Source organism: Heteronotia binoei, chromosome 14 (genome assembly GCF_032191835.1).
Source record: "Heteronotia binoei isolate CCM8104 ecotype False Entrance Well chromosome 14, APGP_CSIRO_Hbin_v1, whole genome shotgun sequence".
Classification (NCBI taxonomy): Eukaryota; Metazoa; Chordata; class Lepidosauria; order Squamata; family Gekkonidae; genus Heteronotia; species Heteronotia binoei.
In genome coordinates, this window is record NC_083236.1 from 72,105,920 (window position 1) to 72,127,133 (window position 21,214).

Here is a 21,214-nt window from a genome sequence, read left to right on the forward strand (position 1 = left end):
AGGGGGGGATGGGTCAGCAGAAGCCACCTGGTTTCCCTGTCGAAGGACCCTCTCCCTCCCGCCCCCGCCACAGGCTTCTCTTGGCAGGAGTTGGCACGCCTGGGATTCCAGCTAGAGCACAGGAGGTGACCCCTGGCCACGGGACACCCAAGCGATGGGGGGAGGGGCTGCTCCAGAGCAGGCTGCAGACATCTTGACCGCTTGCCCAGGGCCAGCAGCATGACTTGGCTGGAACCTAAGAGAAGCCCTGCTGGATCAGGCCAGTGGCCCCTCCAGTCCAACACTCTGTGTCACATAAGAACATAAGAGAACCCATGTTGGATCAGGCCAATGGCCCATCCAGTCCAACACTCTGTGTCACATAAGAACATAAAAGAAGCCATGTTGGATCAGGCCAGTGGCCCCTCCAGTCCAACACTCTGTGTCACATAAGAACATAAGAGAAGCCATGTTGGATCAGGCCAGGGGCCCATCCAGTCCAACACTCTGTGTCACATAAGAACATAAGAGAAGCCATGTTGGATCAGGTCAATGACCCATCCAGTCCAACACTCTGCGTCACATAAGAACATAAGATAAGCCATGTTGGATCAGGCCAATGGCCCCTCCAGTCGAACACTCTGTGTCACATAAGAACATAAGAGAAGCCATGTTGGATCAGGCCAGGGGCCCATCCAGTCCAACACTCTGCGTCACATAAGAACATAAGAGAAGCCATGTTGGATCAGGCCAGGGGCCCATCCAGTCCAACACTCTGTGTCACATAAGAACATAAGAGAAGCCATGTTGGATCAGGTCAATGACCAATCCAGTCCAACACTCTGCGTCGCATAAGAACATAAGAGAAGCCATGTTGGATCAGGCCAGTGGCCCATCCAGTCCAACACTCTGCGTCACATAAGAACATAAGAGAAGCCATGTTGGATCAGGCCAATGACCCCTCCAGTCCAACACTCTGTGTCACATAAGAACATAAGAGAAGCCATGTTGGATCAGGCCAGTGGCCCATCCTGTCCAACACTCTGCGTCACATAAGAACATAACAGAAGCCCTGTTGGATCAGGCCAGTGGCCCCTCCAGTCCAACACTCTGTGTCACATAAGAACATAAGAGAAGCCATGTTGGATCAGGCCAGTGGCCCCTCCAGTCCAACACTCTGTGTCACATAAGAACATAACAGAAGCCCTGTTGGATCAGGCCAGTGGCCCCTCCAGTCCAACACTCTGTGTCACATAAGAACATAAGAGAAGCCATTTTGGATCAGGCCAGTGGCCCATCCAGTCCAACACTCTGCGTCACATAAGAACATAAGAGAAGCCATGTTGGATCAGGCCAATGACCCCTCCAGTCCAACACTCTGTGTCACATAAGAACATAAGAGAAGCCATGTTGGATCAGGCCAATGGCCCATCCAGTCAAACACTCAGTGTCACAGAAGAACATAAGAGAAGCCCTGTTGAATCAGGCCAATGGCCCATCCAGTCCAACACTCTGTGTCACATAAGAACATAAGAGAAGCCATGTTGGATCAGGCCAATGGCCCATCCAGTCCAACACTCTGTGTCACATAAGAACATAAGAGAAGCCCTGTTGGATCAGGCCAGTGGCCCCTCCAGTCCAACACTCTGTGTCACATAAGAACATAAGAGAAGCCATGTTGGATCAGGCCAGTGGCCCCTCCAGTCCAACACTCTGCGTCACACAGGGGGTGACAAAAAACAGGCGCCCTGGGGAAGAAGGCGGTTCTGGAACGCAGCAAGACAAGTGCTCTGGCCCTTGGAGCACCCAGGGGTGTCTCGGCAAAGCAGTGGGGGAGGGGCTTCTCCAGCCCTTGGCCCCCACCTCCCTGGCCTTGGTGCTTCCTCATTTCCACGGTGCATCCTAAAATATGCACTCTGAGTTCTGCCCAAGAGACGTCCCTGATCTAATCTCCATGTCTGCTTTCTAATTTTCTCAGTCAGGATAAAACAAATTGGCCAGCGTTAATTGTCTGTGCAGCAGCCCGGAGCTTGGAGCTGTGATTTACGAGACCTGAGCAAGCGCTCTGCAACACATTTTTCTTAATTTATTTTTAGTGAGTCTCTCAATTAATTTTCTTGGAAACATCTTAATGATGTTGGAGGCGGATGTTAATGAGGTCTGCCCTCGTGCTTCATTTTGCATCTTTGCAAGCGCTGAGCCACCTTGTGGGTGCAAGGGGGGGGGCTGTGAACATAGGGCTCTCCCCCCCCCCCCCCCGTGTCCCTTCCTCTCTCGGGTCCTGAACTCCGGGCTGCTGGGAAGAACAGGACTGTGGAGGGCCCAGCTCCCTCTTGGAATGCTGGACTCCCAGGAGCTGGTCGCCTGTGGCTCTCCTGGGCAGGATGACCCTGATCTCCCCTCACCCCTCCCCTTGGGAGCAGAAGAGGCCAAAGTCCACCTCAGGCCATACAGCGGATGCATCCCGCTAAAGAGATCCTCCACACATCACTGCAGAGGCCACCCAAAGGAGGAGCTGTGAAGCAGGCAGCCATTTGAGGAAGTCCAGCAAGCCCTGGCTCTCCAGGGGTCTTCAGAGAGGCCAGGCAGCCAGCTAGGAACCGGCCCATCCGTGCACAGGCCAAGGAGGCTTCAGGCCCCAGGTGCAAGATCGGCACCAGCCTCCGCTGGGTAGGAAGAAGGCAGCAAAGCCCTGGTGTCTCCCAGCACCCTCGCATTCACACGGAGCCCGGAGAACCACAGAGAAGAGACTGACGAGAGAAGGATAGCTCCCTAGGCCAACAGGGCGGCTGTCCTTGGCACAACTGACTGGCAGCACTGGCCTGGTCTCTCACCTGCTAGGAGCTGCACAAGACTCCAGGCAGGTCACACAATCTCTGCTGCAGAGAGCTCGAGACTTCTGATGGACCCCGGCCCTGCTCAGGTGGGCACTACTGCCCCCGAGAAGCCGCCCTGCCTCCATCCCCCCCCCCCCGGCACTTCTTCACACCTCTCCTGTGGTGGGGAAGATGGCAGCTGAAAACCCTCTGCTTCCTCACTGCCTTCCCCTCCTCATTCAACTGGAGTGGAACCCAGGATGTGGCAGTGGCAGAGTTTTGGAAAGAAGACCATTCCAGCAGGCAGGCAGGCATGAAAGGGGGGATCTCCAGGGCTGGGTCTTCCCTTGTGCCGCAAGGGGGCTTCTGAAGCCCACCCTTCAGGCCAGCCGTTGGTCTGCTTAAGATGCTTGTAACTGAAGTCGTGGGCAACTCCTCTCTGGCTTCTGATGCCACCTTTGCCCAGCCTGAGTGAAGGCCAGGTGGGACTGGCTTGGAAACAGGTGGCGCTGGATCCCCATGGGGCAGAGAAGGTAGAGAAAGAAGGACTTTTCTCCCTTTCGCACAATACAAGAACTTGTGGTCACTCCATGAAATTGATGAGCAGTCAGGTTAGAACTGATAGAAGGAAGTCCTTCTTCATCCAAAGGGTGATCAACATATGGAATTCACTGCCGCAGGAGGTGGTGGCAGCTACAAGCATAGCCAGCTTCAAGAGGGGTATTGGATGAACATATGGAGCAGAGGTCCCTCAGCGGCTATTAGCCACAGCATATTGTTGGAACTCTGTCTGGGGCAGTGATGCTCTGTATTCTTGGTGCTTGGGGGGCACAGTGGGAGGGCTTCTAGTGTCCTGGCCCCACTGGTGGACCTCCTGATGGTACCTGGGTTTTGGCCACTGTGTGACACAGAGTGTTGGACTGGATGGGCCAATGGCCTGATCCAACATGGCTTCTCTTATGTTCTCATCTGTTTGTGACAGAGCAGAGACTCTGGTTGGTGGTTGCCTTGTGTGTGTGTGTGGCTTCAGAAAGTTTCCTCTCTGTGTTTTGGGGAGGGGGGGCTATGGCTCAGTGGCAGAGCGCCTCTTTGGCATCCTTAGGACCTCTCTGGTGGAAAGGACCAGGGGTAGGGGGTGATGTAAAAGCCCTGGGTGGGGTGATCCTTGCTTCTGGGATGCAGCTGCTTCTCTCCAGGGGCAGAGCCAGCTGCTGATTGGAGGGGCTTGTTCCAGGGAGCCAGGCCGCTTTCCTCCTTTGAAGGGAGGGGAAGAGGAGCCCACGTGGGAAGGGAAGGCCTCTACCGCCCCCCCCGCTCCCCATTGCTTCAGCGCAGCGGGCAGCATGCAGGCTGATGGCTCTGGGTGCTCCTAGGTGCATGGCTGCAGCTGCGGACTCCTGCCGAGGTGGGGCTGGCAAGGAGGACCCGAGTCCACAGCAGCCTGTCCCAGAGCCCCAGCCATCGAAGGCCTTGGGAGCAGCAGAGAAGTAGCTCCAGCGGAACCACCAGGGACAGGGAGGTGGGAGAGAAGAGCAGCAGAGGCCTCTGAGGGGGTTTTCTTCCTTCCCTCCTGTGGAGTTATTTTCTCTGTTGGTGGGAATATCTCTGTTGGCAGGCAGCTCCAGAGGCCCAGAGATGGATGGATGGAAGACCTCCCCCCAGCCCCGAACACTGCTCTCACTTGCACACATGATGCAACAGAACTTTGTGGGCCACAGAGCAGCCACATTTGGCAGGCTGGGTCTGAGAGCGGGGCAGGTGATGCCCTTGGGGTGTGGCCCTGCGTGGGTGGGCAGCGGGCCTCCTGAGCAGGCCCCTTCTCTGGCTCTCCAGCTGGAGGGAGAAGGAGCTTGGGAAGGGAAGGGAAGGGGCCGCTTGCCTTGGCTGTCTGAACACTATTGGTCCTCCTCTGGGGCTGCCGCTGGCCAAAGGATGGGATTGAAACCTCACTGCTGACAGCTTGTTCTTGGGCGGCCAGCTAGCGAGAGCAGCCAATGGAAATGTAGGCCTCTGCCCCAGACCGGGCCGAAGCAGCAGCAGCTGCTTCCTCCACTTTCCCCCACCTTCCTTCCATAGTATCTGACCCCTCTGGGCAAGGAGCCCACATGAATCCGTTGGCATCTGCCCAAGGACTCCCGTGGTCTGAGGACTTGTTCTTGCCACCCCCTTCCAGACCCAAGTCTGGGCGCCAACAGAAGACCGGCTGCTCCTCTTGGCCCTTCCCAGCTCTCTCGGGCGGCAGGAGGCGGGCTTCCTCTGGGGGTGGAGCTGCTCTCGGGCACAAAGAACACCTTCCGATGGGGGGGGAGGGGGGCTGTGTCTCCCAGAGGACTGGCACAGCGGAAGAAACCATTTCACAGAAGTCTCTCAGAACCCCAGGGCCCGAAGAGGCCATCCAGTCCAGCCACCTGCCCAAGGCGGGATCAGCCCAGGGTTTGTCCAGCCACTGCTTCAGGACTGCCAGGGAGGGGGAGCTCACCACCTCCCTTGAACAGCCCTGACTGTAAAAAGGTGTCAAAGCCCTGCTTGCGAGTCCTCTCCTCCTCTACTGCCAACAGGAACAGCTCCCAGCCCGCCCTTCAACATGTTGCCCCCTTCCCACTGGCCTCCCTCAGACAGCAGCCTCCCATGCGGCTAACGTCCGAACCTCTGCCGAGAGTTCAGCCTCATGGGAGGGATGGGGGGAGGAGGCTACTGAAGGGTAGGAAGCAGCTCACCTCTCTAGGGAGTCCTTCCCCTGCGCCCCATGGGGCATGAGCAGAAAGCAAGAGGCTTCAGTCACTGCCTTCCTCTCTTCAAAACAGCTCTTCCCTCCTCAGAACATAAGATGAAGATATTGGATTTATATCCCGCCCTGTACTCTGAATCTCAGAGCAGCTCACAATCTCTTTTACCTCCCCCCCCCCCGCCACAAGAGTCACCCTGTGAGGTGAGTGGTGCTGAGAGAGCTCTCCCAGAAGCTGCCCTTTCAAGGACAACTATGAAAGCTCTGGCTGACCCAAGGGCATTCCAGCAGCCGCAAGTGGAGAAGTGGGGAATCCAACCCGGTTCCCCCAGATAAGAGTCGGCCTTGTTGGATCAGGCCAGTGGCTCCTCCACTCCAACCCTCAGTGTCACACGGGCCATCAGGGTCCACCAGAAGCCCTCCCACTGCGGAATACAGAGCACCATTGGCCCAGACAGTGTGTCATTCATGCCTTGTGGCTAATAGCCCCAGATGGACCTCCAGGTGTTTATCCAATCCCTTCTTGAAGCCATCTATGCTTGTAGCAACCACCACTTCCTGTGGTGGTGAATTCCAGCCTGGACAACTTAAGAACGTAAGAGAAGCCATGTTGGATCAGACCAATGGCCCATCCAGTCCAACACTCTGTGTCACACAGTGGCCAAAAAACCCAGGTGCCATCAGGAGGCCCACCAACTGTGCACCCAGAATACAGAGCTTCACTGCCCCAGAGAGTTCTGTCTATACCTTGTGGCTGATAGCCACTGATGGACCTCTGCTCCATATGCTTATCCAATCCCCTCTTGAAGCTGGCTATGCTTGTAGCCGCCGCCACCTCCTGTGGCAGTGAATTCCACATGTTAATCACCCTTTGGGTGAAGAAGGACTTCCTTTAATCATTCTAACCCGACCGCTCAGCAATTTCATTGTATTGTGAGAAAGGGAGAGAAGTACTTCTTTCTCTATTTTCTCCATCCCTTGCATAATTTTGTAAACTTCTATCATGTCACCCCGCAGTTGATGCTTCTCCAAGTTAAACAGCCCCAAGCGTTTCAACCTTTCTTCATAGGGAAAGTGTTCCAATCCTTTAATCATCCTAGTTGCCCTTTTCTGCACTTTTTCCAATGCTATATCTTTTTTGAGGTGCGGTGACCAGAATTGTACAGTATTCCAAATGAGGTCGCACCATCGATTTTTACAGGGGCGTTATGATATTAGCTGATTTGTTTTCAATTCCCTTCCTAATCATTCCCAGCATGGATTGGCCTTTTTTATTGCAGACGCACACTGTCTTGACATTTTCAGTGAGTTATCTACCACGACCCCAAGATCTCTCTCTTGCTTAGTCTCTGCCAGTTCACACCCCATCAACTTGTATTTAGGATTTTGGGCCCCAATGTGCATTATTTTGCACTTGGCCACATTGAACCTTATCTGCCACGTTGACGCCCACTTACCCAGCCTCAACAGATTCCTTTGGAGTGCCTCAGAATCCTCTCTGGTTCTCACCACCCTGAACAATTTAGTGTCATCTGCAAACTTGGCCACTTCACTGCATACTCCAAATCATTAATGAACAAGTTAAAAAGCATGGGACCCAGTACTGAGCCCTGCGGCACCCCACTGTTTGCCATCCTCCATTGCAAAAATTGCCCATTTATACTCACTTTCTGCTTCCTATTAATTAGCCAGTTTTTGATCCACAAGAGGACCTGTCCTTTTACTCCATGACTCTCGAGCTTACTAAGGAGCCTTTGATGAGGAACTTTATCAAAAGCTTTCTGGAAGTCAAGGTAAACAACATCTACTGGGTCCCCTTTGTCCACGTTTGTTCACATCCTCAAAGAACTCAACAGGTGAGACAAGATCTTCCCTTACAGAACCCTTGCTGAGTCTTCCTCAATAGCTTTTGTTCATCAGTGTGCCTACTACTCATTCTCTCTTTGATAATGGTTTCCACCAACTTTCCTGGTATTGAAGTCAGACTGATTGGCCTGTAATTTCCCGGATCTCCTCTGGAACCCTTTTTAAAGATGGGGGTGACATCTGCTACCTTCCAGTCCTCAGGAACGGGGGCAAACTTAGCATCATCTGCAAACTTAGCCACCTCACCGGTTACTCCCAACTCCAAATCATCAATGAACAAGTTGAAAAGCACCAGGCCTAGTACAAAGCCCTGCGGTACCCCACTGCTTACCACTCTCCACTGTGAAAACTGACCATTTAGACTTTCTGCTTCCTGTTAATTATTTTGGGATCCACAAGAGGACTTGTCCTCTTATCTCACGACTGCTGAGTTTACTTAGGAGCCTTTGATGAGGAACTTGGTGAAAAGCTTTCTGGAAGTCCAGGTAAACCACATCCATTTGTTCACCCCCTCAGGGCGACAAGATCTTTCTTTACAGAATCCATGCTGGTTCTTCTTCAATAGCTTTGTTCATCCATGTGCCTGCAAAGTCTATCTTTAATAACAGATTCCACCAATTTACCCGGTATTAGTGTTGGACTGACCAGCCTGTAATTTCCTGGTCTCCTCTGGAAGATGGGAAAGGGGTTTCTCCTCTCAGATCTTGGCAGCTAGCAGGGCATAGGAATTCAGTCCTCAGGAATGGAGGCCGAGTGTAATGATTAAGAGCCAGCCATAGGAGGTCCACTCTCCAGTACCATTGCAGCTTTGCTTGTAGTCACCCTCTTCCATAGGCTTCGGCCCAGAGGGCCCTAAAGGCTGTCCTCAGAGAGCCGACGGAGAGGAGCTTTGCCCTCTCGCTCTCTCTGGCGCAGCTTGGCTCCAGGCGTGCTCCTCCCTCGGTGGCTGGCTCTCTTTCACCTCCGCTGCAGCCAGAGCACAAGCAGGACATGGCATGGCTGACTGCCACAAAGGCCGTTCTCCAGGAAACAGGGTGCCTGTGGAGACAGCAGGCCCCCCCCTTGGGACAGGCAGCTTCCAGGGCTGCCCAGTGGAGGGCATGAGGGTTCCAAGTTCCAGCCATTATCTCTAGAATTCCCTGGATTCACAGAGGACTTGAGGACTGTCGGGTGGGTCCCTGTGACCCTCGGGGCCGAAGGCGATGGAGGAGGGTGGGTGCAAGCAAAAGGTGGGGGTTGCGGGGCTCCTATGGCTGACTCTCTTCTCCCCACGCCTGAGAACAGGGAGAGCTGGGGGTAAGACCCTGATGGAAGGAACTGCACCCCAAGGGATGGGAAAGAGGTCGCTGTCTTGCTTGCTCACCATGCAGGCTGACCTCTGTGGCGCCCTCTCTTCTTCTTCCAGTGAGCCGGGGGGGAGCAGAACACACACACACACAGAGCTGGACAATCCTCCTCAGCTCTCAGTGCAATGCAATCTGGGTCTTCCTGCATCTCAAGGTCTATGCTGGCAACTCGCTACCTGAGCAACACGCATTTGGGTGGCTGCAGGGGACGACTCCACTCCCAGGGAGCAGGGAAGGGGGAACATGAGGGGACACTGCCTTCCCCTCCCTTTCTCTGCTTCCTGCAGCTCCCCCGGGAGGCGGCTGAGGGTGGAGCCCCCCCCCCCGCAGGAGAGGAGGATGGTGGAGCAGGCCCAGCTCATCCCCCCCCTCCAGCCCAGGACGGAGGCCTCCCTCTGCCAGGTCAGTCCCTGGTCCGAGGGGGAGCTGGGGGTGCCAACTGTCCCTATTGCCTGAGTGGGCTGCCCTAAGCCAGGGGGCGGGAAGAGGGGCAGTTGTGTGGGGCTCTCAGGAGCAACCGAGCCTTCCTGCCCAGCTGACACCCCCCACCCCGCCGTGCTGCTTGCAGAGCTGGGCCGAGGCTGTCCTCGTGGACCAGGTGCCTGGAGAGTTGTCCTCCAGTCCACAGGCCCACCAGCCCGAGAGGGAGCAGCTGAGAGGCGAGTTGCAGCCCCCCTGGCAGGAGCGCAGCCAGGGCACCTTCATGGAGAAGCAGTGTCTGGGCTTCCTGCAGCACCACTGCCAGGTTCTCAGGGACCAGGTAAGCCCGGCCGGTGCAGGCTGGGAGGAGACGGGCAGCCTGCCACTCCCGACCCACGGCCAACCCCCCTCCCCAATGTCTGCAGCTCTTCTGCTACGAGGAGGAGCCGATGGCCCAGGAGCTGGAGCAGCACAAGCAGGAGCAGCTGGCCCAGGCAAGACACACAGTGAGCCTGCTGGAGGTCTTGCTGGGCCTCTACAAGAGGAAATTCCAGGCCTCGCTGGGCAGAGCTGGGGAGCTTGAAAGCCGGCAGCAGCAGCTGGCAGAGGAGCTGGCCAGCCAGGTGCGTCCTGGGAGGAGGCAAGAGGGCGGGTGGGGCAGCAGGTGGAGCCTCCGCTCTGAGCTGTGCCCATGCCTTGCCCCAGGCCCAGGCGAGGGAAGAGGCAGCCCGGAAGATGCGGGCCCAGCAGCTGAGCCTGCAGGAGCAGCTGAAGGGCAGGAGCCAGCAGCTGGCCAGAGCAGAGGAGACCATCACCCGGCTGGTGCAGGAGCTGCGCGGGGCGCAGGGGCAGCGAGGCGGGGCAGCCCTCCTGGACCTGCAGGAACAGCTGGCAGCCAGCCACGCCAAGGTCCTTGCTCAGGGGCCCGGGTGGAGAGGTGGGTGGGCAGCAGAAGGGGCTGGCCGCAGGGGATGCCTGCCAGAGAGATGCCAGCTGTCACCGGAATAACCCCCTCCCCCTAAATCGGCTTTTTTGGGGGGCTCAGCTGTATCCCTCTCAACTAATACCCCCAAAAGCCATTCCGGATGGCCTTCCGTCTCTGTATGTGGCGCGCAGCCCCCAAGGGCCGCCTAGCAGGCCAGCCTGAGGGAAGCTCTGGAGCAGGCGGGGGGCACAACCCAGCCGGGGGCATGCTGGGCCTCTTTGGCAGGGCAGCCTGAGGGCCAGCCCAGCTTCCCCATCCCCGTTCTCCTGGGCAGCTCGAGGAGAGGGAGCAGGAGGCGTCCCACCTCCGCCAGCACAGAGAAGCCCAGCTGGAAGAAGCGCTTGCCGCCTCCCAGGAGCAGACCCAGCAGCTGCGGAGTCAGTGCCAAGCCCTGCAGAGGCAGCGGGAGGTGAGCCACCCGCCCAGGGCGGGGGGGGGTGGAGCTGCAGGCGGGTTGACCCGGCCCCTCTCGCGACAGAACTGCAGCGCCGAGGAGGAGAGGCTGGGGGAGCTGGGCCGGGAAGTGCAGCACTGGCGGCAGAAGCACCAGGCGGCTGAGCAGGCCCTGGCAGCCAGAGAGGAGGAGCTGGTGGTGCTCAAGGTGGAGGTGGCCACGCTGGAGGAGAAGTGGGGCGCTGCGGCCAAGGAGGTGAGGCGGAGGGGGGAGGGGCTCGCCCCACAGGCAGCTCCCACCGGGGTGGGCAGGCAGGCCTTCTCCGCAGGGCCTTCCCACTTCCTCGGCTGCTTTCGCTCCCACCCAAACCCCCCGCCAGGAGCCAGCTTCAGTCTCCAAGCTGCATGGAGGGCCCCTGTGCTCCCTCTCAGCTGAGTTGGTGAGAGCTTCAGCCTCCAGCTATCTTCGCTCAGGAAAAATGGGCCCCGAGCAGACTAAAGTGGGGGTTTTGCTCACCAGGCTCTGCAGCGGGGAGGGGGGGTAACCCTTGGGGCCCCCAGCGGGGAGAAAAGTGGGTGGGCTGGGAGTGCAGGTGTGAAGTGACTTCTTCCGGCAGCCAAATCCCTCCCTGTCCCCAAGAGATGCTACCTGGGCATGCCCTTTCACATTGGCCAGGTGGAAGAGCCAGCTGTGGTGTGGTGTGGTGGTTCCTCGGATCTGGAGACCAGGTTGGATGCCCCACTTCTCCACACACCAGCTGGGCGACCTTGGGACAGGCACAGTTCTCACAGAACTCTCTCAGCCCCACCTGCCTCACGAAGGGTCTGTTGTGGGGAGAGGGAGGGGAGGCGACTGCAAGGCAGTGAAGGGCAGGGCATAAAAGGGGCAGCTCTCCTCCTGCGCCAGGGGTGTGTGACGCCTATTGTGCTGTGGCGTGCCAGGTGGAAACCCTGAAGGGAGAGCGGGCCGTCACACAGCACCTGCTTCAGGAGAGCGAGCGGATGGAGGCCAGCGTCAGCCAGTGGGTCAAGGAGCAGAAGTGAGTTGTGGGGCCCTCTCTGGCGCAGGAAGGCAGGCCGGGGGGAAGGGGGGCAGAGCAGCTGCCTGGCTCTTGTCCCTGCGTGGGGGGGGGGCCTCTCCGGACGGCTTCCTCCCAACCCCCGTCTCTCATGGCAGGCAAGTGAATGAGAAGCTGGGCCACAAGATCCAGGACCAGATCAAACAACTGGCTCAGCTGACTGGCGAGAGAGAGTAAGTGGGGCAGCAGCAGCGGGCTTCCAGGCTGCCCTCAGCAAAGCTCTCTGGCCCACCAGGCCTCCACCACCGCACAGGGAGGGCTTTCTTTGCGGTTTAGTTTTCAAGATGGCTCCTGTCACGCCAAGGGAAGCTTCCCGTCACGGGTTACTCTCAGCTGCAGCCGCAGCAGAGCGTTTCACTTGGGGAGGTGGCCTGGCTACATCTGCCCTTCACGGGGGAGCCAACCCCAGCCCTGCGGAGCAAGAGGAGGCGTCCCCCGCCCCCCCCCGCCCTCTGATCCGCCTGGCCAGTCAGAGCAGCCGCTGGCAAGGAGCCGCCCCCACTGTGCCCGAGACGTGCCCTTTCCCTTCTCCGTCCCGCCCTTGGAGGGCTTTGCGTCAGCAGCAGCAGTGGCAGTGCCTTCTCTGGCTCCCCACCAACTTCCCCTCGGCAGACTGGCCAGAAAGCGGCTGCTCCTCCTGGAGCTGGAGTGGGCTGCAGTGGGGCAAAGCGGCCCCCCCTCCAGCAGTCTGCATAAGGCTTTGGCTGCTTCTTGCAAGCGGGAGGGTACTTGCGCTGGCCTCTAGCCCTTCAGATTGCTCATCAGTTAAAGCAGTAAGAGATGGGCATAGCGCTTCTAGCCTCGAAGGGTAGCGAGACCTGGAGAGTGGTCTTAAGGCCACCATGTTTGTTATCCCCAGAAAGGCTCCAGACAGCCCCTAGGGAGCCAGCCCAGGTGGCTGCTGCCGCCCTTCTGTCTTAACTCTGTCCCAGCTTGCATCCCCAGGGCACTCCCCTCCCCAGAGCCCCTCGCTCTTCAGCCAAGTGCAGCTGTGGCATGGCACCACCCGAGCAGAAGACCACTGCTCCAGAAGAGCCCCTGCCCAGTTTTCTCCTGCCCTGAGGAAGCGAAAGCGCAGCCTTAATCCTGGGCGGGGGGGAGGATCTGGGGTTGGGCCTGAACTTCCCTGGTGGGCAGGGAGGGGCAGTTCCCCAGCTGTAGGTCGACCCAAGAGGACCCGAGTGCGAGTGCACAAGGGCCGAGAGGCTGCAGAAGAAGCGAGAGCCCCTGGGGGAGCCTGTCCTGATTCAAGCAGCAGCCCGGAAGAGGCAGACCCCTGCGGGGTGGGGGGTGGGAAGGACCTCCCTCCTCCTGCCCGCTTGCTGAAGGCAGCTTCCTCTGCAGCCACCTCCAGGGAGTGACGGAAAGACTCCAGCAGGAGAATAAGCGGCTGAGAAGCCAAGTGGAGGAGCTGCGCGTTGAGCAGGAACGCTTCCAGGCCAGAGCCCCTGCCTGGGTGGAAGCCGGCTCCTCTCTCCCACCCTGGCCTTCCCTCGTGCTGCAGGCTCTCCACAGCATGCCCGGGGAGTCCCGTGCAAGGCAGAGGCAGCCGTGGCCTGGGAAAGAGTAAGTGTTCCTCCCCCCCCCGTCCCTTGCTGCAGGCAGAGGCCAGCCAGAGGGGCTGCCTCCCCCCCCCTCCTCCACCACCACCACAAGGCGGCCACAGGCAAGGGGAGCGGGGCGAGAGAGATACCTCTCTTCCCTGTAGCAGAAAAGCCCCACTGGCTCAGTGCCTGCTGCCACATGACGCTGGGGGCTGGGATGCGATTCCTGGGCACCTGGTCCCCTTCTCCCCTCCTCTCGGGGGTAAAGGACTCTTGAGTGGGTGGCCTCTGGGGGAGCCGGGCTGCTCTCTCTCCCAGGCCCAAGAGAGGGGGCACCAAGGCCCTCCCTCCCCTGCTCCCAACCCCCATTTCTTCACCCTGTTCTTTTGGAATTCTCCTCCTCTCAAAACACACTCGCCTGGCCTGGCCACTACGGAAGGACAGAAGCTAAAGCCCGCCCCTTCCCCTCGCTGCTCCTGAGAGGCGTCTCAGCCAGCCAGTGCCCTTGTATTCTCTCAGCAGGCCTCCTCGGCACCCAGGCCAGAGTCCGCAGCAGAGCCCTCGCTGCTGACCCGACTTCAAGCCCATGGCTCCGGAAGACAGGACAAGCCAGCAGCTGCTGAGCCAAGCACCAGACCCAGCTGGGGCACAGACGGGACTTATACAGGACGCAGGGCCAATAAATGGGAAGGCAGCTCAGCTGGCCAGGGACTGCTCCAGAGGGACACGCAGCAGCCCCCCATGAGCCCCACCCCCAGGCTGGCCTGTCTGAACCCCTCTCCTCCCCCCCCTCCCCCTCCGGCCCAAAGCAGCAAAGCCAGGCGGCTCCAGAAGCAGCAATGTTTATATAAACAATAAAATTATTCTTTCTCAGTGTTTCTTCTCCCCTCCCCTCCCCTCCCCTCTCCCCCCCCAGATGGGCCCTGCCCAACGGAGCAGGGCAGGGCTTCTTCTGTACAGGTGGCTACAGGCCGAAGCGAGCGGGGGGGTGCCGGGGGGTCCCCGGGTGGCCCTGCTCCTTGCGCCCGGGGGTGTAGATCCTGGTCGACCTGGGGAGAGACAAGGAAGAGGAGTGACCCCTGCCCCAAGAAGCCAGGCAGGCAGACAGCCAGGGGACCCCCGCCCTTACCTGACACTGCCCGTGGGGTTGCGGCGCTCTCGCTCCTCCCGGCGGGCACGCAGCTGCTCCTCTGCCAGGGCCATCTCCTCCTCCATGGCAGAGGCTTCCTCCTTGGCCCGCCGACGGCTCTCCTGTGCACGAGAGGAGCAGCCCAAAAGCAGATCTCAGAACTGGGTCCCTTTCGTCCTTCAGAAGAACACCCACAGTCCACCAAGACGGTTCGGCAGGCTTAGTGTGCCCTGGAGCACTTTGCAGCACCCCCTCCCCTTCCCCCAGAGCCTCAGTCTGGCAGAAAGAACTCTGACTCTCCAAAGCTCAGCCCTTTGGGCGGGGAGAGCTGCCCTCAGGAAGGAGTGGCCCCGCCCATCTGGCCCCGGACTCCTCCTCCACCAGCTCACTTCTCACCCAGAAGGCCCAAGGGCAGGGTCGTGCTCCTATGACTTGCCACCCCCACCTTCTCCGGAGCAGCTCAGGGCCGGAGGCAGCGACACAGAAGCAGGGAAGCAGACACCAGCACACCACCCCTCGGCCAGGTGTTATAACCTCTTGCAGGGCAGTGCGAGACTCACATCCTCTTCTGGAGGGGATGATCCACTAACGGGGCAGCCGCCCTTATGGGGCAAAGGCAGGGACCAGCACAGAGGAGAAGGAGCACTCGCTGTCCAGCACCTGCCCCTGAAGCTTCTCCTTACCTGCCGTGACTTGCCGGCATGCTTGATGCTGTAGAACATGGGCCCCAGCTCCGCCAGCCACTCGCCGTCCACAGCCGTGACGCACTGCATGTACTCCTGCAGGCAAGCGGGAAGAGGCAGGGTGGCCTTGGCGCCTCCAGCAGCTAGCCACCCAGGAGGAGGCCTCAGTCCCACAAAGCCCCCTGGGTCCCTGTGCCCCACTCACTCACCTTGGTGGTCATGACAAGCTCATGGTAGACAATGTAGTCTGGCGTGTAGCCCATGCCAAACAGCGAGCTGGTGGGATGCAAGTGGCAGGGCATCCCTGTGCGGATGTTGACGTATTCCCCAATGCCCTGTAGTGGCCAGAGAAAGGGATCAGCACCCCCTGCCTGCCCCCCCCCCCACAGCAGGCGTGGCCTGCGCAGGAGGCATGGTGGCACAGGCCAGTGGCAGGACAGCCGCAGCTGGGGCTGAGGAAGACGCTTCCCACCACCAGGAACGGAAAGGGGTTCTCCCCCGCAAAACATCGTCCTGAACAGCTGGGCCACGTCCAGACCCTGGCAGCCGTCTTGGCCCCCTCCGCCTCCCCCAGAAGCAGCCGCAGCCCAGGCAAGAATGAGGCAGAGCCAGGGAGGCCCAACCCAGTCCCCCAGAGGCAGCCAGGCTGTGCGAGGGGCTTCGAGGCTGACAGCCCTGTGAGGGCAGCTGCCACTTGGCTTCAGCAGGGAGAGGAGGCCCCCAGCCCTCCATCCAAAGGAAGAGGGCAAAGGAGAGGCATCCCTCACCTTCAGCTTGGCAGCCTGGTGGAAGTAAGCGGCACAGATGCACTTGCGGACAACATCCCAGTCGGTGCCGCAGGAAGCCAAGCTCATGCGCTGCTGCACCATGATGTCCTTCAGCTGGGCCCGCACCTCTCGCACCTGGGAGCACCACAGCGGTTAGGTCCAGGCCTCGCAGGCCACTCCAGCCCCCCTCCCCTCTGCCCCCCGGCAGGCACCTTGCGCATGGCCTTGCCATGGATGAAGTGTTCGTTGCACCAGAGGGTGGAGTACCCGTTGTTCTTCCACTGCAGGTAGACGTTCAGGTAGGTCAGGTGATCGCTCTCAGGAACAGCGAACTTCTCCCGGACTTGGTCGCTCTCCTCCTCCCGGCCCTGTGAGGCAGGAGGGAAGTTTAGCCAAGGGGCAGGTTCCCCCACAAGTGCAAAGATCCTGGGGGCAGGGCAGGGGCTGACACACCTTGGGCCGGTAGAAGATGGCTGGAACGGAGAGCATGGAGACGATCAGCAGGATCTCTGAGCTGCAGCCCATATCACAGGAGACAATCAACATCTTGGAGAGGGCGGGGTCCAGGGGGAATTCGACCATCAAGCGCCCCGTTGACGTCAGCCCTCCTGCAGACAAAAGGCACAGCCCCCCGCCGTCAGAGAAGTCGGAGAGAAAGGACACGCCCCCCCCCCCAGCAGCAGCCTCCCTCTTCCTCTCTCCCCCCCACCTGTGTTGTCCAGCGCCCCCAGGATCCACAGCTGGTACATGGAGTTCAGCATGTTGTCTTCCGGGGGAGGGTCCATGAAGTGGAATTGCAGCAGGTCCTGCACCCCCAGAGACTTCAGCAGCAGCACGACATTGGCCAGGTTGGTGCGTTGGATCTCCGGCACGGTCGTGGTCAGCAGCTCGTTCTTGTATGCGCTCTGAGTGTACAACCTGGCCAGAGAAAGAGGCACCCTACAGCTTTCGCTCTTCAACACCCTTCTGATTTAGCAAACCAATTTTACCAGCCTGCCCTGAGTCTCAGCAAGAAAGAGAAGCTGTAACGGACTTGGAGAAGACAAAAGCAAACAAGGATGACCTTCAGAAACTCTGCCCAGGCAAACTCAGCAGGGACTTGGGTGAGACCTCCAAGGAATACCAGGCCGAAAGGCAGAGGCAGGCTCCATCATCACCCTCCAGGCCCCCAGCAGGGGTTGCCAGATGTCACCAGGACTTCCAGGCACACACGAATGATCTTACCTGAAGCACTGACCAGGGCCTGTCCTGCCAGCTCTGCCAGAGCGCTGGTTGGCATTGGCCTGGCTGATGGGGTAGATCTGCAGGGCATCCATGCCAATCCGTGGGTTGAAGACCTGGGCAAGCAGAAGGAGAAGGCGGCAGCAGCTCAGCCTCATTCCCAGGTGACAAGCCCCCACCCCCCCGCCCTCCTGGCTGCCCTCACCTTCAGCTTGCAGTAACCAGAGTCGATCACAAACATGATCCCATCGACTGTCAGGGAAGTCTCTGCAATGTTGGTGGCCACGATGCACTTCCGGACTCCATCCGGCGCCTGCCAGCAAGGGAGACTTCAAAGTGGTGCTGCATAGTTACACCCCATGCCCCTGTGCACCCACACCCACACCGGCCCACAGATCAGCCTCCAGAAAACACCACAGCTGGGAGAGGCCTTGCCCCTCTTGTGGGACTGCGGGTCAGCTCTGCAGAGCAGCTACTCTCCGGGGGGGGGGGGGGACTCTGCCGCCCACACCCCAGGACTACACTCCCTTTGGGGATCTGCTCACCACCTCTGGGTTCACGCCTGGCAGGCACACCACCCTCGCCAAGGTCCTCTCTTCACGGGCCCCAGCTTGCCTCTGCTGCTGCTGCTCCTTCCTCTGCAGTTTCCCTGGAAGGAGCCCGAGCGGGCCTCCCCCTCCTCTAGCCAATCAAGTCCGGACTTACAAGGCTTGAACATGAGCCACTGGGTGCCAAGGGCTGGGTCCCCCCCCCTCCCCAAGACGCTCCTGCTAGTGCAGTGGCTGAAAGAGCGGGCTCTGCTCCTGTTGAGCACCAGCTGTGCACAGACACCTCAAGGAGCACGCATCTACCTTCTGGAAGATCTTGGCCTGCAGATCAGAGGGCAGCTGGGAGTAGATGGGCAGCACAGCCAGGGCAGGGGCGTTCTCCAGCTCCTCCAAATGCTCCACAATCTGCTCCGAGGTGACCTGCCATGAGCGGGAGAGGGTCAGAGAGAAGGGAGGCCCGGGCAGGGGGGGGGAGGAGGGTCAGAGAGGGGGATCTCACTTCAATGTCCTCCTGGCCAGGCATGAAAATCAGGATGTCTCCTGGGGCGCTGGAGAGATGCACCTGCAGAGCCTGCTTCACGGCGGCCTCCACGTAGTCCTCTTGCGGGGTCTGGCAGGGAGAGAAAGAGGCCGTGACATCCCAGGACAGGAGGGCCCTCCCCACCCCCACCCCCACCAGAAGCCCTTCCCAGCTCCACGTGCCTTGCTGAAGAGGACGTCGACAGGAAAAGTCCGGCCGGGGATGTGGAAAATGGGGACATTGCCAAAGAAAGCAGCAAACTTCTCGGCATCCATTGTGGCCGAGGTGACAATCAACTTGAGGTCTGAGCGCCGGGCCACCACCTGGAGAGAGAGAAATCCCAGCGGTGGGGGGGGGGAGGAGTGTTACGCTGCTGGCCCCTCACATGCCGCAAGGTGAACACGAAGGGGGATGAGAACCCTTCCTCATGGGGAGTAGCCCCACTCATAAGCACAAAAGACCCAGAAGGAACCCAGACAGCACCGACTCATTAGGCTGAGTGCCCACGGGGAAGAGCTCGCCTCCCTCCCACTCACAGCAAAGAGAAAGACAAAACGCAGCAACCCCCTTCCTCACCCTCCCTTGCAAACCTGCCAGCTGTGACTTGAACGCTGGGATGTTGGTCCTCCTAATTTTAGCAAGGACCAGGCTCCATATGCAACAGCAATTTTACCAAGGACGTGCTTTTAATTAAAATGTCAGCATGTGGCAGATGGCATAGGTTTCTGCCTCCCTTGCCAAACCAGGAACACCCTTGCAAGAAGCAGAAGACACTGCTAGCAATGCACAGCTCCCCAGTCTGACTCCACAAGGGCAGGGTGGCACACAGACCTTTTCTCCATCACTGCAAGAGAATGACCTGGGGAGGGGTCCTATAATTTCCACAGCTGAGACCAGCCCTCACGCTAAGTGTCCACCAGTGGACTGCACAGGGGTTGGCCTGAGCCTGATGCAGACATGGCATCTCCGTGCCTTAACTAGTTCTTCTGCCATCACCAGCTGCTGCTTCCTTGGAAAACCCCACGGCAGCTGCAGCCTTTGACACGGGAATGAACTGACGGACAGATCAATGTACCATTTCCAGGGTTTTAGGAGGCTGAGTACCCCAAGCTCATAAGCCTTCTGGGGTGTCCAGCAGCTACAGTGCACATGCAAAGGGTCATGTGGCTATCTGAAAGCTAGGCCAGCCTCTGGAATCTAGAGCCCTCGTGGTTGAGTTCCCAGATAGCAAAGAGCCTGCCGTTCCATCAAGAAGTGCCCACTTAGAGCAGTGCTCTTCCCAGAATGCCCTCTGCCTTTGTGAGGAAGGAGAAGAGGGCATTTCCTTTTTTTTTTTTTTTTTTTAAATTTTAAAGTTTTATTACTAAGAATCAAATACAAACATAACAAAACACTGACACACTAATAACATGAAACATATAACATAAAAAAGCAACACAATACACAACACAATAAACATACTACTCCCTACCACTTCATCCCCTACCAACTACACCCCACACTGGAGAGGGATAGGGGGGTTAAACATAAAAACATTACACAGTTCAATGCTTCATTCATACATTATCCTGATATACTCCTTATATATCATAGCTTCTGTTTTTATATGCCTTATATCATATATCATATATCTTAACCTATCATATATCATAACCTCTGTTTTTAACCCAGTCATATACAGGGTCCCATTCCTCCCGACATTTCTGCACATTACCACCTCTTAATCGGGTGGTCATCAAATCTGCTTCCGCCGTTTCAAAAAGTTTAGATATGAATTCTTCTCTGTTAGGAGTTCTGTCCTCCTTCCAGTACTTAGCATATAGAATTCTGGCAATTGTAACTATGTACAACACTAATTTCAGCTTGGTCTCTGGTAAATTTTGTCTGCAAATGTTTATGAGATACAGTTCCGGAGCATGCTTCACTTGTATTTTCAGAATTTTTTGAATCCAGATGTTGACTTGTCTCCAATATTTTCTGGCCTTTTTACAGTGCCACCATATATGGAACAGAGAACCTTTGACTTCGGTACATTTCCAACATTTATTGGAGTAAGAGGGATATATTTTTGCCAATCTGTCTGGAGTAAGATACCATCTATAAACCATTTTATACACATTTTCTTTAAGGTCTGCTGGTTTTATTAACTTCATATTCTGCTTCCATAGCTTCTCCCACTCTTCCAGATCTATATTGTAACCAAAGTCTTTCAGCCATCTAATCCAAGCTTCTTTCACCACTTCATCCTGCATCTTGTCTTGGAGCAGCCAATCATATACCTTGGCAATTAATTTTTGTTTAGACTCCAAAATCAAATCTAGATCAAAGTCGGAATTCCCAAAACCTATTTCTTTATCTTTTCGAAATCTCGATCTCACTTGACATTGTAGCCACCAAGATAGCTTTAGAACTTCTTCTTCAATCAGTTCATTGTGGTCGTTTAACAGATAAGCATAGTCCTGTTGATTTTCCCAATTGTATAGTTTAGGATGCGACGAAGCCTCTATCGGGGAAATCCATTTTGGCGTATGTTTATACAGTACTTTTATTTCACTCCAGACCGCATACAAAGCTCTTCTTATTTCATGTCTGAGAAAACGCCCGGTTTTAGTAGGTTTTATACCACATATAACTATGCCAACCTTCTCCCAGGCCATCGCCCTCTATGGACAATAGCCTTTTATTGTCCAATTTACACCAAGTTCTCAGCCACGCAATGCAGCACGCTTTGTAATACAATTTCCAGTCCGGGAGAGCAAATCCTCCTCTTAGCTTAGTGTCTTGCATGACTTTCATTTTTATTCTGGCCTTCTTACCCTGCCAAATAAACATTCTAGTCAACTCATTAAGTTGTTGGAAAAAGGATTTAGGTAATGCAATTGGAATCGTTTGAAATAAAAATAAAATTCTCGGAAGTATATTCATTTTAATTGTAGCGACTCGACCAAGAAGTGAAATTTGTAGATCTTTCCAGTTCATTAGATCCCTACGGATCTCTTTCAAAAATTTTTCGTAATTATCCCTATATAGATTCTTTAAATTATTAGTCAGGAAGATTCCTAAATATTTAACCTTTTTTTCATTCTTGAATCCTGAGAGCTGCTCCAATCTTTCAATTTGATCCTTTTCCATATTTTTCATTAGAATCTTAGTTTTAGCGGCATTCAATTTAAATCCAGATACTTCTCCAAAC

The 21,214-nt window shown here is 57.0% G+C and overlaps 1 protein-coding gene and 1 long non-coding RNA gene across 2 annotated transcripts in view; one reads left to right on the plus strand and one right to left on the minus strand.

Moving 5' to 3' along the window:
* The window catches only part of DHX38 (DEAH-box helicase 38), a 138,613-nt gene that overhangs the window by 111,108 nt on the left and 6,291 nt on the right, over positions 1-21,214 (minus strand). The window contains exons 14-26 of the mRNA XM_060253938.1: positions 18,204-18,344; positions 18,001-18,111; positions 17,805-17,921; positions 17,159-17,266; positions 16,957-17,069; positions 16,442-16,650; positions 16,186-16,340; positions 15,945-16,100; positions 15,733-15,867; positions 15,175-15,300; positions 14,966-15,061; positions 14,283-14,404; positions 14,112-14,202 (exon numbers count right to left, since the gene is read on the minus strand). Of these exons, the coding sequence (XP_060109921.1) occupies positions 14,118-14,202; positions 14,283-14,404; positions 14,966-15,061; positions 15,175-15,300; positions 15,733-15,867; positions 15,945-16,100; positions 16,186-16,340; positions 16,442-16,650; positions 16,957-17,069; positions 17,159-17,266; positions 17,805-17,921; positions 18,001-18,111; positions 18,204-18,344 (1,674 nt within the window). The 3' untranslated portion in view covers positions 14,112-14,117. The remainder of the gene's footprint in view (positions 1-14,111; positions 14,203-14,282; positions 14,405-14,965; positions 15,062-15,174; positions 15,301-15,732; positions 15,868-15,944; positions 16,101-16,185; positions 16,341-16,441; positions 16,651-16,956; positions 17,070-17,158; positions 17,267-17,804; positions 17,922-18,000; positions 18,112-18,203; positions 18,345-21,214) is intronic.
* LOC132582230 (uncharacterized) lies at positions 11,471-13,023 on the plus strand. The gene is made up of 3 exons (XR_009556181.1): positions 11,471-11,570; positions 11,708-11,782; positions 12,954-13,023. It is a non-coding gene; the product is annotated as an uncharacterized LOC132582230 (long non-coding RNA).